The sequence below is a fragment of the Mustela nigripes genome, unplaced genomic scaffold, assembly GCF_022355385.1.
Source record: "Mustela nigripes isolate SB6536 unplaced genomic scaffold, MUSNIG.SB6536 HiC_scaffold_77, whole genome shotgun sequence".
Taxonomy (NCBI): domain Eukaryota; kingdom Metazoa; phylum Chordata; class Mammalia; order Carnivora; family Mustelidae; genus Mustela; species Mustela nigripes.
In genome coordinates, this window is record NW_026739492.1 from 126,116 (window position 1) to 145,378 (window position 19,263).

Genomic DNA, 19,263 nt, shown 5'->3' on the forward strand with positions numbered 1-19,263 from the left:
ATGGACAAGAGGCCACCATGGGAGAATCTGATGCTGTCGCGGCCAGCGTGATGAATCGACCAGGAAAACTGTGAGGGCTAAGAGGATGGTGAAAAGAAATTAAGAGACAAAGAGATGGGGTCAGGAGGGACACTGAAGTTGTTGTCCAACAGTGCCAATTTTATTCCAAATTTTACAATCATTTATAAGGCAGACCAGAATAGGAGGAGCAATACATTAGTACATAGCCAGATGACCACAAGTTTCTATAACAAGTTTACATTAACTACAAGCAAACCTCGTGTTACCAGGTAGTTTCGGCTAAAGCCATTAGCAAGACAACCAACCAGGGAGTGGGTTATGGGAGGTACAGAACAACAAGGACTAACTAAGAACTCAGGACCCTGGCCACATTGTTCCCTATGGTAGGGAGAGTGTGTGGGAAGTCACGTAGGTGAGCGCACGACACATAACACAGACCCTTTCTCAGTGCACTCAACTTTCCTGTCCTTAACCTGTCAAGGTGTCTGGACTTTGAAGGAGACACAAGTCAGGGCCTGGTTTTGTCCTTGACTCCAACCCTGCAGTGGCCTCCAACATGATGCCATGGGTACCTGAAGAAGCAGTTGTGAAAATGGGCAAAACATAGGAATCAAAATCTGGTGTAGATGCTTTGGGTTTGCTCTCTGCCTGTTGGCTATCAATTCCTTCTCTTTGAAATAGATTCCGCCCCCCTCCCATGGTCAAATCATAAACTGTAATTGGTGTTTCCACCTATGCTTCAAGAGTAAGGACACAATCCAGGTTGGAAGACCAAGAAATCTTTTGTTGTTGTTTTACAAAAGTCATTGTTTCAGGGTGAGGAGCTTCACCCATAAAAAATACAATCTCAGGAACTTTGCTGGAATTTCTGGTATTTAAAAAAAAAAACTTTCCTTATCGAAATTTATTTATTTATTTATTTTAGTGGTTTTTTAAAAAAATATTTTATTTATTTATTTGACAGAAAGAGATCATAAGTAGGCAGAGGCAGGCAGAAAGAGAGAGGAGGAAGCAGGCACCCTGCTGAGCAGAAAGCCCAATGCAGGGCTTGCTCCCAGGATCCTGGGATCATGACCTGAGCAGAAGGCAGAGGTTTTAACCCACTGAGTCAGCCAGGTGCCCCTTAGGTATTTTTTAGACTGCAGCACAGCCTAGAGGTTCAAAGGACATTTAGGGCATAAAACATTACTTAATTCCTTAACTGAATTCTACTTTGCTCAAACACCAACATTCTACCTTGGGATCCTCTCTTTCTGAATCATGGGCTGAAGGAAAGATAGGGTGACAGATCTCTGTAGAACCCTACAGAACCTTTGTAACTGGCTGTTACCTGAGAAGGTCCAACAGAACCCCACTGTTGGCTAGCTATTTGAAGTAGCTCACAGGAAAATTGCCCTAACACTAACTATCCTTGTTGTCTCTAACACCCTGGTGATGATTCTGTCCTGGATCCTGAGGTACTTACTTGTCTGTACAACAAGCCTCCAACCTGAACATAGAGATGAGGGGAGCTAAAAAAAATAGCTCCCTTCACCACTGAAATCACAAAAACATTTTATGAGAGTTCCCTTGCATCTTTGAGAAAGTCATTTTATAATTTTTTCCCTGACCCATCAATGATTAATTTAAGACTTCTTTTCCTTTTTTCTATTCCAATACATGGAGTGATTCATTTTCCCCTTTCTTCATGACTACTTTCTAAAGTCAATCTCCATCCAATTTACTTTGAAGCCTTCCCCATTTACAGATAAGGTTTAATTACACAAACTTTTGTCCTTAACAATGGATATTTTATGTGAGTGTAAATCAATGTTTCTCAAATATCCTCAGTTATTCGCTGACCAACATCCTTTTTGAGACTTAAATATTTATTTTGCTACCTCTTACTATGTGAAATTCTGGGAATCTTTGGTGGCACAGGATAACATTTTGTCTTCCATTGGCAGAAATTATTCACATACTTGTGAAGTTCATTGTATTCTTTTATCATTAGCCTCTATCAAGTAAAGTAATACTGACATTAACTGGATGGGAATTATAAGCTCAACTACTGAAAGAGCATCACATGATAGTGCTCAATTATGAGATTATGATGTAGTTGTAGTGGTAGGTGTATATCACACATATCAAGTAGGTTATCTTTAAAACCAAAAATATAATTTTTAAAACATTCTTATATATATAAAACCAAAAGACCAAACTTGAAAAGTGAAGAAACATATTTTCTAATCCTGGGTTTTCCCAAGGAATCTGAATTTTTACTTTGCAGAAACTATTAAGAACTAAGAAAAAAAAAAATGTGTTTTTTCCTGATACCCAAACAAACGTGGCAGCCAAGAAAACAAAGCTACACTAGGTCAATAATATAGAGATACTCTGAAACTTCATTTTTTTCCCCCTTCAAATGTTCATATACCCACAAGTGATTCTCAAAAAACAAGAAGCCAATGGTGCTTTCTCCAGCTTGGATAAAGTCCCCACTTTCCTTTTATTTTTTCTTGGTCTTCACTGTGCATGATTTTCTAGTATCCTTTGTACCCTTTATCCTCTCTTCTGCATATTTCTGCTGCCAAACACATGCACTGCATCTCCCTTCTCCCTTGTGAAGAGTAATGGGAAGGATCCGACCAGAAGGCAGCTGATGGCCGATTCGCCAATCATTGCCAAGTATGAGATTCTTTTTCTCTCACCCTTCCCGGAATGTTTAGAGGTTCTCCAGTGGCAGTCCAGGTTTTCACTGAGATTTCTAGCTTTGACTGGAGTTTGAGAGTCCATCCATGTAGATTCCCCAGTGAGGAAAGCTCAGGTAAAGATTCCAGAGCAGAATTTTCTCAGAATACCTTCTCCAAATCCCACATTCTCAAGATGGCAACCTCCACTCTCTAAATTCCAGTTCCATATGGATTAGCTCTTATGACCACATTCAGAAACAGTAGAATAAAATATGGAAAAAGAATTGGTACGTGCACACATACGACCATTCTTTCACTAGTCAGTACTTTGTTTTCTGAAAACAAATTTGTATAGGAAGCTAACTCATTGTGTGAATATGACCCGTTATCAATAGCATTCAACTAAGGGCCCTCATAGGTTTCTCAAGATGGTTCTGGACTATAGGTAATCCTTTTCTCATGCAGTACTCTCATAATAACAGAATATAAGTATATATGTGTTAATATTTATTAATATTAACATAATTAAATATACAAAATATTAGTGTAATTTAAATTTATTATTTCTTTTTTCCACAGGGGGAATATTTTATCTTTCCTGTCCAAGAACCAAAACCAAGCTAGGAAAATACCAAGTTAAAGAAATATACAATAGAATCCCTGAATATCATGTATCAACAGAATCATACTAAGCTACACCATAACTTTTTCATGGCATTTTTCACTTCCGCATTCCTCAGTGTATAGATCAGAGGGTTGAGCAAGGGTGTCCCAATTGTGTAAAACACAGCCACCATCTTGTCTATTGGAAACGTGGTTGCTGGGCGTGTGTATATGAATATGCATGGACCAAAAAATAGGACAACCACAATAAAATGGGAGGTGCAGGTGGAAAGAGCTTTTCGCCTTCCTTCTGCACTGTGGTTTCTCAGAGAGTACAAGATGACAACGTAGGAGATAAGTAGAATTATGAAACTCACCATGCATATGGCTCCACTGTTGGAAACAACTAGCAAGTTTATTGCATAAGTGTCCATGCAGGCAAGTTTCAACAAGGGCTGCAAGTCACAGAAATAGTGGTCAATCACATTGGGGCCACAGAAAGGCAATCTCAAAACCAGGAAAAGTTGTGCTGAAGAGTGGATACAGGATCCCACCCAGCTCAGAATCACCAGTACACAGCAGACTTGGCGGCTCATGATGGTTGTGTATCGCAAGGGCTTACAAATGGCTACATAGCGATCAAAAGCCATGAGGATGAGCACAAAGATTTCCATGCATCCAAAGAAGTGGGCTGCAAAGACCTGAGTCATGCACTCATTGTAGGAAATGGTCTTCTTCTGAGAAATGGCATCCACAATCAATCTGGGGGCTGTGGTTGTAGAGAAGCAGGCATCAGCAAAGGACAGATAGAATAGGAAGAAGTACATAGGACTACCAAGGGTCCTGCTTGTTTTAATAGTCACTACAATGAGAAAGTTCCCCAACAGTGTGGCAAGGTAAAACATCAAGAAGACCGCAAATATTGCTTTCTGCTTTCCTGCATCCTGTGTCAACCCAAACAGAATGAATTCAGTCACACTGCTATTCATCACCATACTAGTGGCTGCAGGTAAGGTTCACTTGACAAGGGTTTAATCTGCAAAAAGAAGAAAAGACGTGACATCATGGGAAGACTAGTGGGCTGACCAAGGAATTCCTTCTTTTTGTTTCATGTTATGTTACCTCCAACTGCCTTTAATCCTCTATAAATTTCTGTAAATCTGGAGAAGTCCAAGCCTTTCCCAGATCCATCTATAGATTCAGAAACTAACTGCATTGCAACAAAACCTTTGCATTTGAAGAATAAAATTTATTTTTTTTAAATTTTGATTCCTACCAAGATTGAACATGGAAGAACTTGTACTTTTCTTGACCAAGCTACTTATATGCCTTGAAATGTATCTTTCATATGAAAAACGGAGTCAAATACTGGTCCTACCTTATGCTAAGTTTCCCCATGGTTAAAACAAAATTACATGACATATACACACATATAGTTCATGCATTATGTTTTTTTCTTTTTTTTTATTTACATGCTTTGAAATATGAAAAACACCATTCCAATATAATTAAGTACTGATATTGTTGTAGAATCCTTCCTGAAGAAAATATTTTCAATTCAGTTCACTCATGTGTGGGTTCTTGACTCCTTCATCTCTGACCCCGTCAGTATCTTGGATGAAACATGCTTTACAAAAATCTATTTTGAGAATCTTTTGCTTACATCTCTTGTGTTCAATGTCAACTTCATTGATGGTTGTTATGTAAAAATGTCTGTAAAACTTTGAGGTTGTCAAAACTGAAGAAAACTCCCATTTACCCTCTTTACTATACTTTTAAACTGAACTCAAGAACATGGAGAATCTCTGCATATGAATTCAATATGGTATAAAATTCCTAACAATGCCTATAATCTAATATAGTTTATCATCTAATCTAGTGTTTTGACTTCTATCTGTTTCTTTTTACCCTGAATTCCCCAGGGTAATTCTTTTAGAAATATCATTTGAAAAATATTTCATAATTCTAATCTAGTACTCTAGTACTCTGATTTTTCTATTTCATGTTCTTGCTCTTAGCATATGTAGTTTCTCATTGAAATCGTATATCATTTTCTGTTCTGATTTTGATTTGAAATTATTATACAGTTCTTCTCATATTACTATACTTCCCATAGTTTGTTTATTTAATTATGTGACATTGTGTTAACTTTTCTAAGTGACATTTATTTGACTCTTTGTCCATTGGGATATTGATACTACTTCCAATTTATACTCTCACAAGTAACAATTTCAAATAATTGATATATGAAAACATGATATTATCCCACACTCTAGAAATTATCATTGCTATTGATAATTACTAAAATGTTTTTCAGTATTTTGTGTCTATTTATTAGCCATTTTTAGATTGCAGAATAATTCATGACTATCATTAATTCTTCCAAGTATACAGAAGAATAAGAGAAGAAAATTAAAATCTGTCTCCAAATTATTGAGTCTATCATCCTACTCTACAGATATAACCCCTTTTGCTTTTTGATGTGCCCTTTTGGAAACATTCTATCAGTATCCTTGCATGTGTATCTCTACAACTGTTTTCTATATACAAGTATGGCCAATATTTCAAGGTTGATGATTTTGTAGAATAGCTGATGAACATCCAGACAAACAGAACTATTACTTTGTGACATTATCTTATTTTAGCACTTGGTTAAGATTTTGGAAAAAATTTATTTTATTAAGTGCATATACTTATCGCAAACCACGTTTTATATTTTTACTATATTTTGTACAAAAATACTGCTATTCTGAGAATCTTTTACCTTTTGTCAGTTTATATTTTGCAATCTTGATATTTTATCTGGAATAGGTATTAATCTAGCAAAATAATTACATTCTTGGCCAAGAACAGAGTTGCTAGAATAGATGCCTTGAGTTCAAATACCACCTCCAATATTAACTGCCTTGAAAAAGCAATTTTAAACATGATCATGGTACCTTTTCAGATAAAATGAGAAAAAAAAATCTGGCTCATAAGAAGTAAGTAATAAGTAAGATATTTGGAGTCGTGCATACGTAAGAACTTAATTACATAATATTGCATAATAGTTGCATAATAAGTAAGTACTATGTAAGTCCCAGGCTCTGCCTCTTTTACTATTAAAGTTTTAACTTTTCTGATTTTCTGATTTTCTGATTTTCTTTCTTTTCATATAGTCCAAGTTGTCAATTTCTCCATTTTAATTCAGTCTCTTTTCAACACATTTTAAAAATGTACTATCTATGTTTTTCTCTCATAATTTTATAATTAAATTTTATTTAAATATTGAATCACAATTATATCACAATGAAGTTATTGTAAAGAATGGATAAAATGCTCACCTGATTGAAATTCTCTAATATGAGTTTTAAAATCAATGTAGATGGAATTATTCATTATGTAAGGTACTTTGTGATTGGTATTAGAAAAATACAAACCATCTGCTTGAGAAGAGTACAAATTCCCAAAGGATAGATTGGTAGTAAAAAATTCATAATTATGTAAACTTTAACTGAAGAAGACAGGTTCTAAACCAGATTCCCTGAGATGCAGGTATTGTAAAGAAGAGCAGAGAAGTAGCTGGGCTCCTCTGTTAGCAACTAGTGCATGATGACTGAAGCTAGACAGCCTAGATTCATACCCCACCCAACTGTCCACTATGGTGCAACGTTTAACAAGTCCCTTGATATCTCTGTGTTTCGCTTTCTTCACCTGCAAACATTAAGAGTGAAATAACCTACTCTGTAGGGTTTCTGTGGAGGCTAAATAATTCAGTGTGCACAAAGCATGGGAGATGCAGGTCTGTACTCCCTGCAACTGAAATGGTTACTTGAACTATGTTTATTCATATCAATTCTCCATTATGATTATTAATATTGACTTTCAAAGTTGTTAATCTACCTTGCTCATTTACCTGCAATAGAGCTGCACAACAGTTTTACACACAAATTTCCTTTGCTGGCTGGCTGAAATAATATCGTTACTGTTGATCATGCCAATTGGCTTATGGTGATAAGAACCTCATAATGATGTCTCCAAATGCCTTGAATAAATTTAAAAAAAAACAAAACAGAGAAAAGGCATATAACAGCTTCATTATGTGGGGTCCATAATGAGAAGTAAATAGAAATAAAATAGGCCCTTAGTTGTAAAGAGTTTGTGATCCAAAGGTATGATATGAAAAACAGAGGGAGAGAGTATTTGAGATGAAAAAAATCAAATCTAAGTATTAGTAGAGATGATAAGCCAAAGAGGTCAATATAACCTCTAGACATATTCTAAAGTCATTGTGGAAGAACTTGGAAAATCAAGTTTTCCTCCAGCCAAAGGCCATGAAAGCCAGGTTATGAAGTTTGAATATACTTTTGAGGTTAAATATAAAATTTGGAGACATACAAATATGGGAGCTGATTTTATTAAGATTTATTCAGTACCTAAGAACAAAATTACTCATATTTTTTTCAAATATTTGATTTATTTATTTGGCACACAGAGAAAGAGAGAGAGAGCACAAGTAGAAGGAGCAACAGGCAGAAAGGAGGAAGTCCCACACAGGGCTGGATTCCAGGAACCTGAGTTTAAAACCCGACCAAAAGGCAGCCACTTAACCTCTTGAGTCACTCAAGTGCCCTGTAAAATCATTAAGTTGTTTAATAAAATTTAGTCAGGGCGCCTGGGTGGCTCAGTGGGTTAAAGCTTCTGCCTTCAGCTCAGGTCATGATCTCAGGATCCTGGGCTCCAGCCCCACATCTGGCTCTCTGCTCAGCAGGGAGCCTGCTTCCCCTCTGTCTCTGCCTGCTGCTCTGCCTACTTGTGATCTCTCTCTCTCTGTGTCAAATAAATAAATAAAATATTTTAAAAAAATAAAAGAAAATTTAGTCATCTTTTTTTTTTTTTCCTAAATGTAGTCCCATTGGACTTTGAGCTTATCTGTAATGAAGTACCTACATCCTTCAAGATGTATGAGCTGCACTGAAGACATCCATCTTTGTATCCCCTGAACTGAGAAACTCAGGGGAAACCATATAAGTGCATTTGCTGTATTCCCAACAAAATGAATCTGTGGTGGCTTCAGAATTGTCACATCCCCTCATAGTGAAGGATCAGAAATGCTTACTCTCAGCTGTCGCTGGGGCCGGATGGGTAGCAAACACCCACAGGAGCCCTCAGTGTTAATAAGACCATTCTGTTGTTGCTTTTTCTTTTTTTATTGTTGTTGCTGTCAAAACTCTTGTTTTTAAAGCAGTGTTAGATTCACTGCAAGGCCTAAGAAGGTACAGAGTCCTTATATAGTCCCTGCCCCCACACAGATATCACCCCCTGCCATTATCAGCATCTCCCACCAAAATGGCACATTTGTCACAACTGATCATTTAACCATGACACATCACCACCACCCAGAGGCCAGCGTTTACCCCAGGGATCACTCTTGGTGTGGTACATTCTGTGGAATTGGAAAAATGTTAGTGACATACATCCATCATTATAATATCACACAGAGTATTTTCGCTGCCATAAAAGCAGGGTCATCTCAGATTCCCAAAACACAGAAAATAATAATTATTTTCACACAATGTCTAGTATTTCTTAAATTCTAAATAAAATGTCTTACATTGTTTTGTGTAAGAAAAAAAAAAGAACACACTGAGAAATCTATGCGAGTTTTCATTGTGAGCAACATTAGATCACAGACACCACAAAAGCAGGTTGGTATTTCATAAACGTGAGTATTATAAATGGCCAATTCTAGAATTCATGAAGTGGGTTTTCTAAGTTTCTAAACAGAAAGAAAAGACACAATGTTAGATATTCCCTTTTCTCCTCCTTCTCTCCTCTCTCTCTCTTTTTACCTCCTTCCTATAGCTTGAAAAGGAAAAGTAATCATTTATAAAATATGATGGATCAAAAATATGATAAAATAGCTTCTGTGATTTTCAATTGCAATGGCTAAAACATTCACCATGACTTCCGAGGCCCTCAAACACTGTGCCACCATCTTCCTTATCACTTTTCCTCCCAGTGCCTCTGGGCATGTATACTCCAGCCACACCTGAAACTTGTTGTCCCCTGTAAATATGCCCACACCATTTCATTCACCAAATTTTCAATATTTCTTAGTGCTTAAATGATCTCCCTCTGAAACAACCTCCACTCTCCTTCGTTACACTGCGCAGAGTACCAGCTTCTGATACAGTCTCTTCAAAAAGCTTTCCGTGTTTTCCCAAACCACTTTCTTACTAAGGACCTTCCACTGGTAAAATGTATGTGTGTGTGTGTATTTGTGTAATGAATCATGCAGCCCTTAATTATAGCCTTATTTCTTTTTGCTTTCATATAATTGTTCATTTGACTTTATATCTCGTAAGACAAGTTGACACTGCTCTATTTTGTGCAATTGAGGCTAAGCTGACAGGCAGTTTAGCAGAGAGCAGTAAAAAAAAAAACAAAAACAAAAAACAAAAAAACAAGTATCAGATCTGTAGCTTTTGTGCTCCATGGCAACTCCATGGCAACTTATCCCTCTTATACACTCCACCCTCCAATGCCCTGCAAATCATCAGACTAAAACCATAAGGGTGGAGTCAGTATAAAGCCAGAAACCATAAATAGGTAAGGAAGAAAACCATTGGAATGTCAAGTACATGTCTTGACTATCAAATGGATGGAAAATTCAGGATATGTCAAAAAAAGAGACCATAATTTATATTTATATTTATATTTAAATATAAAGCCCCAGTGCAAGGCTAGGCAAAGAATCTTGCTAAGGAGTGCTTCTTCTTAGGACTTTGCTAGAGAGTTTGCTTCTCATTTGTCCTCTCCATATATCATTCTTTACTCCAAAACCAGAAAGAGAATATAATTCGTAGGTGACAGTGGGTTTGGGCAGTCAACAGTATCATTGATATCAGAACAACCAAGATCATTGTATCATAGACTCATGGTATCAACAGTATCTCTGCATGCCAAATGCATGTGGTCAGTATACCTTCAACATTGCAAATAAGAAATCCACCAACAGAGGAGACTATACCTCTGGCCCTTCAATGGACTCAATTCAATAAGAATCACTCCAGAGACAGTGCTACATCAAGCAGAGGCCACTGGAAGCTGGGAACCCTGACACATCATAATCTTCTCATCACTGAGAGAAATGTATTTCTGGAACTTCATGCTTTTCAGGAGACAGGACAAAATAATGGCAATGGCCAGAAATACCCAGTCCCTAATGAAAGGCAAGAAAAAAGACATACTTTAGTTGGGCTTGAAAACTTACCTTATTTCTTATTTCTTATAAAGAAAGAGATGAGGTCCAATAGAGAGCTCATAGTTTTTGCTCTTGCAATTCTGATTTATTTTGAAGATGAATCATGTGCAGTGTGTTTACAACATGTAAACTGTACCTCAAGTACATCTACTCAGCTTTCCACTGCAGGATCTTTGGGGAGAGAAGATACTTCACAGTAGCCAGTCTTTCCTAGAAGGCTTGAGGTAGACTTCTCTGAAGGGTCTGTAATATCAGCAGAAAGTTTGCTACTGCTACTTTTAGAACTTTATAGCATAAAAAGGAAATATCCCCACTATTCTATGATAGAAACATCTCTAAAGCCAGCTATATTACCCCAGAACAATTTCCTGGCAGAACACATGGATGAAACATTTCTTCTTCCTCCATCAGATAGTTATAGAGACTTCAGAGAGGTTCACAAATACCCAGTCTCTGGAGGGATAAGGACTCTGTCCCTCCCACCCATCCCTAAAGGATTTGCTCTATAAACTACTTAGCTCAAGCAGTGCAGAATCACAGCGAACCGTGGTGCCAAGGAATCCTGGACAAACCTGTCAACAAGTAGATTATGTCCTCAGAGTCCTTTTCTCCTCTTAGTCTCCCAAAGGGACTCTGCTCATTTCAGTTACCAACTGTTCCACTCACGTCCATGCTCTGAGGGAAAAGAACACCTTTAAAATCACTCTGAAGTATAGACTATTAAAAGGCCCCAAAGACCATGCTCTTTATGTTCAGTCTTTTCTAAATAAACACAAAGCTCTTAGCCCTAGTATGTTTCAATGAAGGGGACAACATTCAATTCTAGTTTCATGATTTATGTCTCTGTGACTTTAGGCAAGTTTCTTAACTTCTCTCAGCTTCCTATTCTAGAAAACATTGCTGTAGATATAATAATTATTATCCATCTTAATAGTACTATAAATATAAATTATTACAGTGGAAACTATATTCTAAAATATTCTGAAGTCATTAAGTCAGTAGTAAGGAAAGAAGGTAAAGAAAGTGGAAATGAAAATTCTTTTACATTTTATTCTATTTTAAAATGAAGTTGTTATAGTTTAAGTACAATAAAATGCACCTTATTTTTTTATTGAACAACTGTATAGATTACTCAGTGCTTGCCATGACTGGTGTATTCTCAAACCTTTCACCTGTTTCACCCATTATCCACTTTGATGCCCTGCACCAAGTCTTATCTCTCTTCTGATCAATGCTCTCCAGAGGTACCCCACTGTTGTTTTCATCAAAAATGAAGTCATTAAATGTAACCTACAAGGATCTGCATGATCTGGACTCACCAACCCCTCTCTGACCTCATCTAATATTCTTTGTGTTCCCATCTCACTGGATTCAAACCCTTCAACACATTTCTGCCATATATATCCACATGGGTGACATACTCCCCTTTTTCAACTATCTATTCAAATGTTATGTCCTCCATGAAGACTACTCTGACCACGTCTATAAAGCTGCAGACTGGAGAAAGAGTTAAGATGGTGGAGGAGTAGGGGGCCCTAATTTCATCTAGTCCCTGGAAATAAACTAGATAGCTACCAAATCATTCTGAACACCTGCAAAATCACCCAGACACCCGAGAAAAGAACTGTTACAATTCTACAAATGAAAAAGTGACAGCGTTTTGCAGGGTAGGAGCTGCAGAGACATAAATCCAAGGCAATCTATGGGAAGATAACCCTGGGAAGAGGGAGCCTCAGGAAGCTGGGTGCTAGAAAATGGTAAAAGCAACAGAGCACAAAATTAAAACCTTTAGAATTTTTTCCTGAAAGGTGCTCAGGGGATGAAGTGTGGCAGGATTCCAGGTGGGACACTGTGGTCTCAGGATCACCAGGGTCACAAAAAGAATGGGGAAGCTTTACTGTTGCAAAGTTCCCAGGTAGTGGCAAACAATGAATCCAGGCACCAGCTTTCTGTTCAATGTTTCCATAAACTGCAAACTGCAGCACATTCTGGTGACCAGTCTCCTGTCAGGGGCCCAGCAAGTGGGAGAACCATGGAGAGATTTCCCCTCCCCCCTCCCTGGTAGCAACAGTACTGGTGCCTCCTGCAAGAGTCCATAATCTTTGGACACTAGAAATGGTGCTGTGTGCCTGAGATAGAAATTCTTGGTCACAGACTAGGTGAACACAGAATGTGGACTGAAACCAGGAAGACCAGAATTATTGAGTCCTCTTCTCTGAGGGCTATCTAAAGGGTGAAGAGCATGAATTTTCCTCTCCAGGGCAGGAGATCAGGCTGTGCCATTTTCATTCTCATCTTCCATAGCAGTGGGGAAAGCCTTCATGGAACAAAACCCACATAGAGCAATCTGGTGTCACTTAAACTGAGCCCAACCCCCTGGCAAAGTCGGTGCAATTCCACCCTGGACAAAGACACCTGAGACTCAGCATAACATGACCTCCCCCCAGAAGACCAGCAGGAATATCCAGCTAACATCAAGTTGATTGTTCAACAAGAACTGCAAAAAGCCAGTGCTAGGGGAAAATATATATTACATTTGTGGACTTTTCTCATGATTCTTTATTCTTTTGATTTTTTTTTCCTTTTCAACTAATTTCTTGTTTTATCAGCACTTTTTAAAGTATTTTCCAATGTTCCTTTCCTTAGGTACATTTTATCATTTCCTTGTATTTAATTTTATTTTTGTATATATGTAAATTTTTCTTTCTAGACAATTTGGGGATATAGTTTCTTCTAACAAACAAACCAAAATATACCCAGGATCTAGTGTATTGCTTTGTTCTGTTCAACTATTTCATTCTATTTTTTTCTCTCTTTTCCTCCTCTTTCTGTTTTTCTCTCTCTCTCTTTCATTTCCAATTTGTCTCTTCTAATTAGTTTAGTGTACATTTTTTTCTGAGGTTATGCTATGTTATAGCATAGGTTATGTTAGTAACCTATGGTTATTTAGTATTTTAGTATCTAGGTTATGTTAGTATTTTGTTCTTTGATTCATCCATTCTTCTCTGGACAGAATGACAAAATGGAAGAACTCACCCAAGAGAACAAGAGGGAATAATGACACAGTAACCAGATCAGTATGGACATAAGTAGGATGTTGGAATTAGGGTTCAGAATAATGATTACAAATATACTAGCTGGGGGATTCCTGGGTGGCTCAGTCATTAAGTGTCTGCTTTTGGCTCAAGTCATGATCCTAGGGCCCTGGAATTGAGCCCCACATTGGGCTCCCTTCTCAGCAGGAAGCCTGCTTCTCCCTTTCCTACTCCCTCTTCTTGTATTCCCTCTCTCATTGTCTCTGTCTCTGTCAAATAAAAATAAAATCTTAAAAAAAAAGATATTAGCTGAGCTTAAAAAAAAAAAAAAAGGATAGAAGACACTAGATTATCCCTTTATGGAGAAAAAAAGAACTAAAGTCTAGTCAGGTGAAAATAAAAAAAAAGTCTATTAATGAGATGCAATAAAAAATGGCATCTCTAGCTGCCAGTATAAATGAAGCAGAAGAGAGAATCAGTGATATAAAAGACAAAGTGATAATAAGAAACTGAGAAAAAGAGGGATAAACAACTACTGAATCATAAGGGAAAATTTCTAGAGAAAAGTGATGCCATAAAGCAAAACAATATTAGAATAGTTGGGATCCCAGAAGAAGAGGAAAGTAAAAGAGGGGCACTAGGTATTTAAGAGCAATGTAAGAATGTTCCTATTATGGGGAAGGAAACAAACATTCAAGTCCAGAAGAGAAAGAGAACCCCCTCAAAATCAATAAAAATAGGTCAACACCTCGATATATAGAAGTAAAGTTTGCAAATTTCAGAGACAAATCAAAAGTCCTGAAATCAGCTCAGGACAGGAGTTCTTTACATAGGTAGAAACTTAATAGACTGGCAGCAGACCTATCCCCCTCAAAATCAATAAAAATAGGTCAACACCGCGATATATAGAAGTAAAGTTTGCAAATTTCAGAGACAAATCGAAAGTCCTGAAATCAGCTCAGGACAGGAGTTCTTTACATGGGTAGAAATTTAATAGACTGGCAGCAGACCTATCCACAGATACCTGGCAGGCCAGAAAGGATTGGCATGATATATTCAGGGTGCTAAATGAAAAACTATGCAACAAATAATATTTTATCCAACAAGGCTGTCATAGAAGGAGAAGAAAATAGAAGGAGAGATAAAGAGCTTTCAAGACAAACAGAAACTAAAAGAATTTGTGACACTAAACCAGCCCTTCAAGAAATATTAAAGGGGATCCTTTGTGTGAAGAAAGAGCCCAGAAGTAACATAGACTGGAAAGGAATAGAGACAATATACAGAAACAACAAGGGGCATGGAGCCTACTTAAGATTTTTCTCTATCTCTCCCTTTGCCCAACCCCACTACCTCTCTGAAAGGAAAAAAGAAGAAAAAACTTAAAAAAAAAAAAAGTCAAGAAAGAATACAAAGATCAGGCATGCTATTAAGAATTTGATATTAAATAAGCATAAGGAAGGCCTCAATGAGGAGTGATTAGAATAATGTCATAAGTAGATGACACTATTGGACACACACCCATATATTAAGTAGGGGAAGTCTGCCTGATGTCCAAGAAATTGCAAGAAATGAAGCCAGTATGTCTGCAGCTAAGGGAACAAGTATGAAGTGCCAGAAGAAGCCAAAGGGGCAATAGAAGTTCAAATCATTGTAAGAATTTGGTCCTTTTCTCTGAGCAAAATTGAATTACTCAAGGATTTTAAGCAGATAAGTGAGCTGTGCTGAAAATAGACTTAACGGAGCAAGAGTGGAGGGAAGAATAATTCTGAGTTTGTGACTATGATTTAAGTGAATTAAGTGAGAGATTATGGCAGATCATAACAAGATAGAAGGAGACTTGGTGGTAAAAGTGATCATATTCTGATATATTTTGAAGGTAAACAAATGTTTTTCTAACAGTTTAGGAGTGGACTGACATATTATCAATTTTTCTGGACTTCCATGTTTTTGGCCTGGGAAGCTAGAAGGATGGAATTTTCTGGGGAAGGCCACAGGTGTTTGATTGCAACAACAATCAGTCACTGCTGGTCTCCCGGGCTGGGATGAGGCCAGTGGGGGTGCTCAGCCTGGTGGTGGTTCCTGAGGAGGGGTCCTGGAGACACCGGGAGTTTAGGACCTGTAAGGGAAATAAGGGGCCATCCATGCACCTCTTCCCCTGCAACAACATGCCTACTACATGTTTAGTACTATTCACAGATGACCTGGGCCTTATTTCCCTGTGGACTCCACTGTTGCTGGGATTCTGGCAGACATGATTTTTACCATTGTGATACCTCTAACAGACTGATTGTACAGAATATGCTGGAACCATCTCACAGATCTTACATCCTCTGTGCTTCAAGCCCTGCTCAGGGAGGAGTCTACCTACCCCCTTTCTCTGCCCTTCCCCCTCTGCTTGTGCTCACTCTCCACCTCTCTCCCACATAAATAAATAAAACCTTAAAAAAAAAAAAAGAAGAAAGAAAGAAGAAAGAAAGAAAGAAAGAAAGAAAGAAAGAAAGAAAGAAAGAAAGAAAAAAAGAAGTTGGGGCACATGGATAGCTTAGTTAGTTAAGCATTTGCCTTTCATTCTGGTCATGAGTCCTGGGATTGAGCCCTGATTCAATCTCCCTGATCAGCAGGGAGCCTGCTTCTCCTTATCCCACTCCCCCTTTTTATGTGCTCTCTCTCCCTCAAATAAATAAATAAAATCTTAAAAAAAAAAAAGAAAGAAAAGAAAAGAAAGGGAAGAAAAGAAAAGAAAGGAAAAAGAAAAGAAAAGAAGTGGACTGATGAAGGCATGCTACAGTCATATGCAGATGTTGCCTATGTTGCCTATGTTGGACACACATGGAGTGATGAGAGGAAACTGTTGTCTGCTGCTCTTCGAAATTTAAAGAATCAACAATACACCACCTCTGAGCTCAAACTGATGTTCCTATGAACACCTCCTCCCAGGGAAGCTTTCCCAACATGACTGTCTCGTGAAGGAATTTCAACAGATTTGATAGCAAAACCCAGCAGTAATGAAATGTGAATTTTCACCATGAATGTAAATATGTAATTCACACAACACTAAAGAAAGGTAATTGCCCAGAGTGCCAGGGTGGCTCAGTCATTAAGCACCTGATTTCAGCTCAGATCATGATCCCAAGGTCCAGAATCGAGCCCCACATCAGGCTCCCTGCTCCACGGGAAGCCCATTTCTCCCTCTTCCACTCCCTCTTCTTGTGTTCCCTCCCTTGCTGTGTCTCCCTCTGTCAAATAAATAAATAAAGTCTTGAAAGAAAGAAAGAAAGACAGAAAGAAAGAAAGATAGATAGATAATTGCCCTGACACCTCAAAGCAACAAATAGTTGAAGTGGCTGAGTGGATACCACTTCATGAGCCCAGCCAAGGGTCATAGCTTGCACTAAACCACATCAGCCTAGTTTTCCTCAATTTGACCCAAAACAACTCAGTACAGTAACTCTGGAATTCATCATCTTTGCTGTCTTCTGAGTACACACACTACAGTATCAATTATGCCTTATAAGAAACTAAATGAAAATAATTAACATTTAAAAATTATCACTATTCTAGCATAACCACACCACACTTCTTTATGTAAATGTGAAACAGCCTAGGCTCAGATGTTTCAGGAATCTTGTGTTTCGGGATTTTTAAAATTTTTTTATTTTTTTACCAAGACTGCTTAATTATGCCCCAAAAGATCTTCCAGTTGAAGTCATGTACAGTTTAAGTGGACTGAATACTATGTCTTTATTTTTAAAAAATATTTATTTGAGAGAGATATAGTGAGAGAGATCATGAGAGGGGAGAAGGTCCAAGAGAGAAGTACACTCTCCATGGACTTGGGAGCCCGATGCGGAATTTAATTCCGGGACTCCAGGATCATGTCCGGAGCTGAAGGCAGTCACCCAACTAACTATTCAGGTACCTGAATACTATGTGTTTTCAAACTGTTTTACAAGCCTATTCTGAAAATAAATTATTTAGTAAAGTTGCCTAGAAAGAATCAAAAAGAACATTTAACATGTATCAAAAAGAAAAATGTAATCTGACAGAAATACTTTAGACTAATCATCTCTACTAGATTAAAAAAAAAATTAGATTTTAAACAGATCCACCTGGAGGGACTATATGTCTAGTTTATATAACTGTCCTTTCAAACAGTGCCTAATTATAAATTTAAAAAATATCTAATATTAAGTTGTGAATTTATACACACACAGGTTTCCAGTATATTAAACTTATTTTTTAATTTCTTTTCATTATTCCAGAGTTCATTCTTTATGCACAATAACTTATTATTTTTTAATTTTTATTTTTTTAATTTCTTTTCAGTGTTCCAGAATTCATTGTTGATGCACCACACCCAGTGCTCCATGCATTATGTGCCCTCCATAATATCCACCACCTTTTGAAAGGGAAAAAAATCATTTATTAAATATAAAGATATCTTTAGATATATAAAGGAAAGTATCAAGCAAGTACTTGAGTGTACAAATATGCCATTCAAGGAGGAGGTCTGTAGTGTAAATGCAAATTAGTGAATCATCAGCATAGAGATAGTATTTAAAGTCACAAAAACCCTGGATTTTATTTTACTTTTAATCTAACTTAGGAAATGAAATTTTTCCTCTGAGCTTTAGATTCCTAAATACATGCACTTTCAGAGAAATCTCAGCCAAACATAACTTATAGAAAAAGAAAAACAAAACAAAACAAAACAAAAAACAAAACAAAAAAACTTCCTGATCACGAATGATCTTCCACAAATACGCACCTAATGGAAGTTCCTAAAACTAAAAATTGAAAAGCCTTCACTCCTTCATAATCTCACTTTCAAACTATTTCTCTTTTCTCCTCTTCCCATCTGTTTCTATAGCAATATCAAAATATAGCAATTAAGGGAAATAAGGGAAAGCTACATTTGTGGCAAATGTGGTAAGGCAAGTAGCTTATTGATGCCTTATGTTACCAACCAAGAAATTCCTGCCTCATCATCTACAGGATTTGTACTTTTCTAAGATTTATTTATTTATTTGAGAGAAAGAGAGAGAGCGCGCGAGAGAGATCATGAGAGTAGGGGGAAGGGCAGAAGGAGAAAATCTTCAAGGAGACTCCCCACTGAGCATGGAGCCCTGCGAGGGGCTAGCTCTCACAACCCATGACCTGAGCAGAAACCAAGAGTCAGATGCTTAACTAACTCAGTTATCTGGGTACCCCTATAGGATTTATACTTGGAGAGATTTTCCAGTACAGGAGATGAACTGTAAATAAATCTTCCAAACCTTCATTGTCAGAGTTTGAAATCTGACCTTTATTTTCAGGGAGGCATACTCAACCAAAGCCTCTTAGAATGGATTTAGATGGGTTCATCTGCCACACTTCAAGCTCTAGTTACCAGATTTGTAGGAAAGTAGTCTTGATTATATTTATTCTGAGACAGAACCATTGCCCTGCCCACTCACACAGGGGATGACTATGGTTGTCCCTACTCATTCATTAACAGTACTTGAACTAGAATGTAAGTCTAATGACATACATGAAAAATATGAATCAAAACACTAAAGTGCTTATTCTAGCCACTAGTCAGTAGTTTTTTTTTCTCCAGAGAGGAAAATCTCTATAGGAAGCCAAATTACCATGCAAAGTTTGCTTAGTAAAGGTAGAATTCAAGAAACCATAACCTGAAACATTT

The 19,263-nt window shown here is 37.4% G+C and overlaps 1 protein-coding gene across 1 annotated transcript; it reads right to left on the reverse strand.

Annotated features, from left to right (window-relative positions):
- Positions 1–689: 689 nt before the first annotated feature.
- LOC132008291 (olfactory receptor 4C11-like) lies at positions 690–4,291 on the reverse strand. Its single transcript, XM_059386834.1, has 2 exons — positions 3,391–4,291; positions 690–691 (listed from the first exon to the last, which is right to left on the reverse strand). Coding segments are annotated over exons 1-2 (903 nt in total).
- Positions 4,292–19,263: the final 14,972 nt, after the last annotated feature.

Coding starts and splice junctions, on each gene's coding strand:
- LOC132008291 (XM_059386834.1), bottom strand. CDS start 4,291: ATGGTGATGAATAGCAGTGTGACTGAATTCATTCTGTTTGGGTTGACA.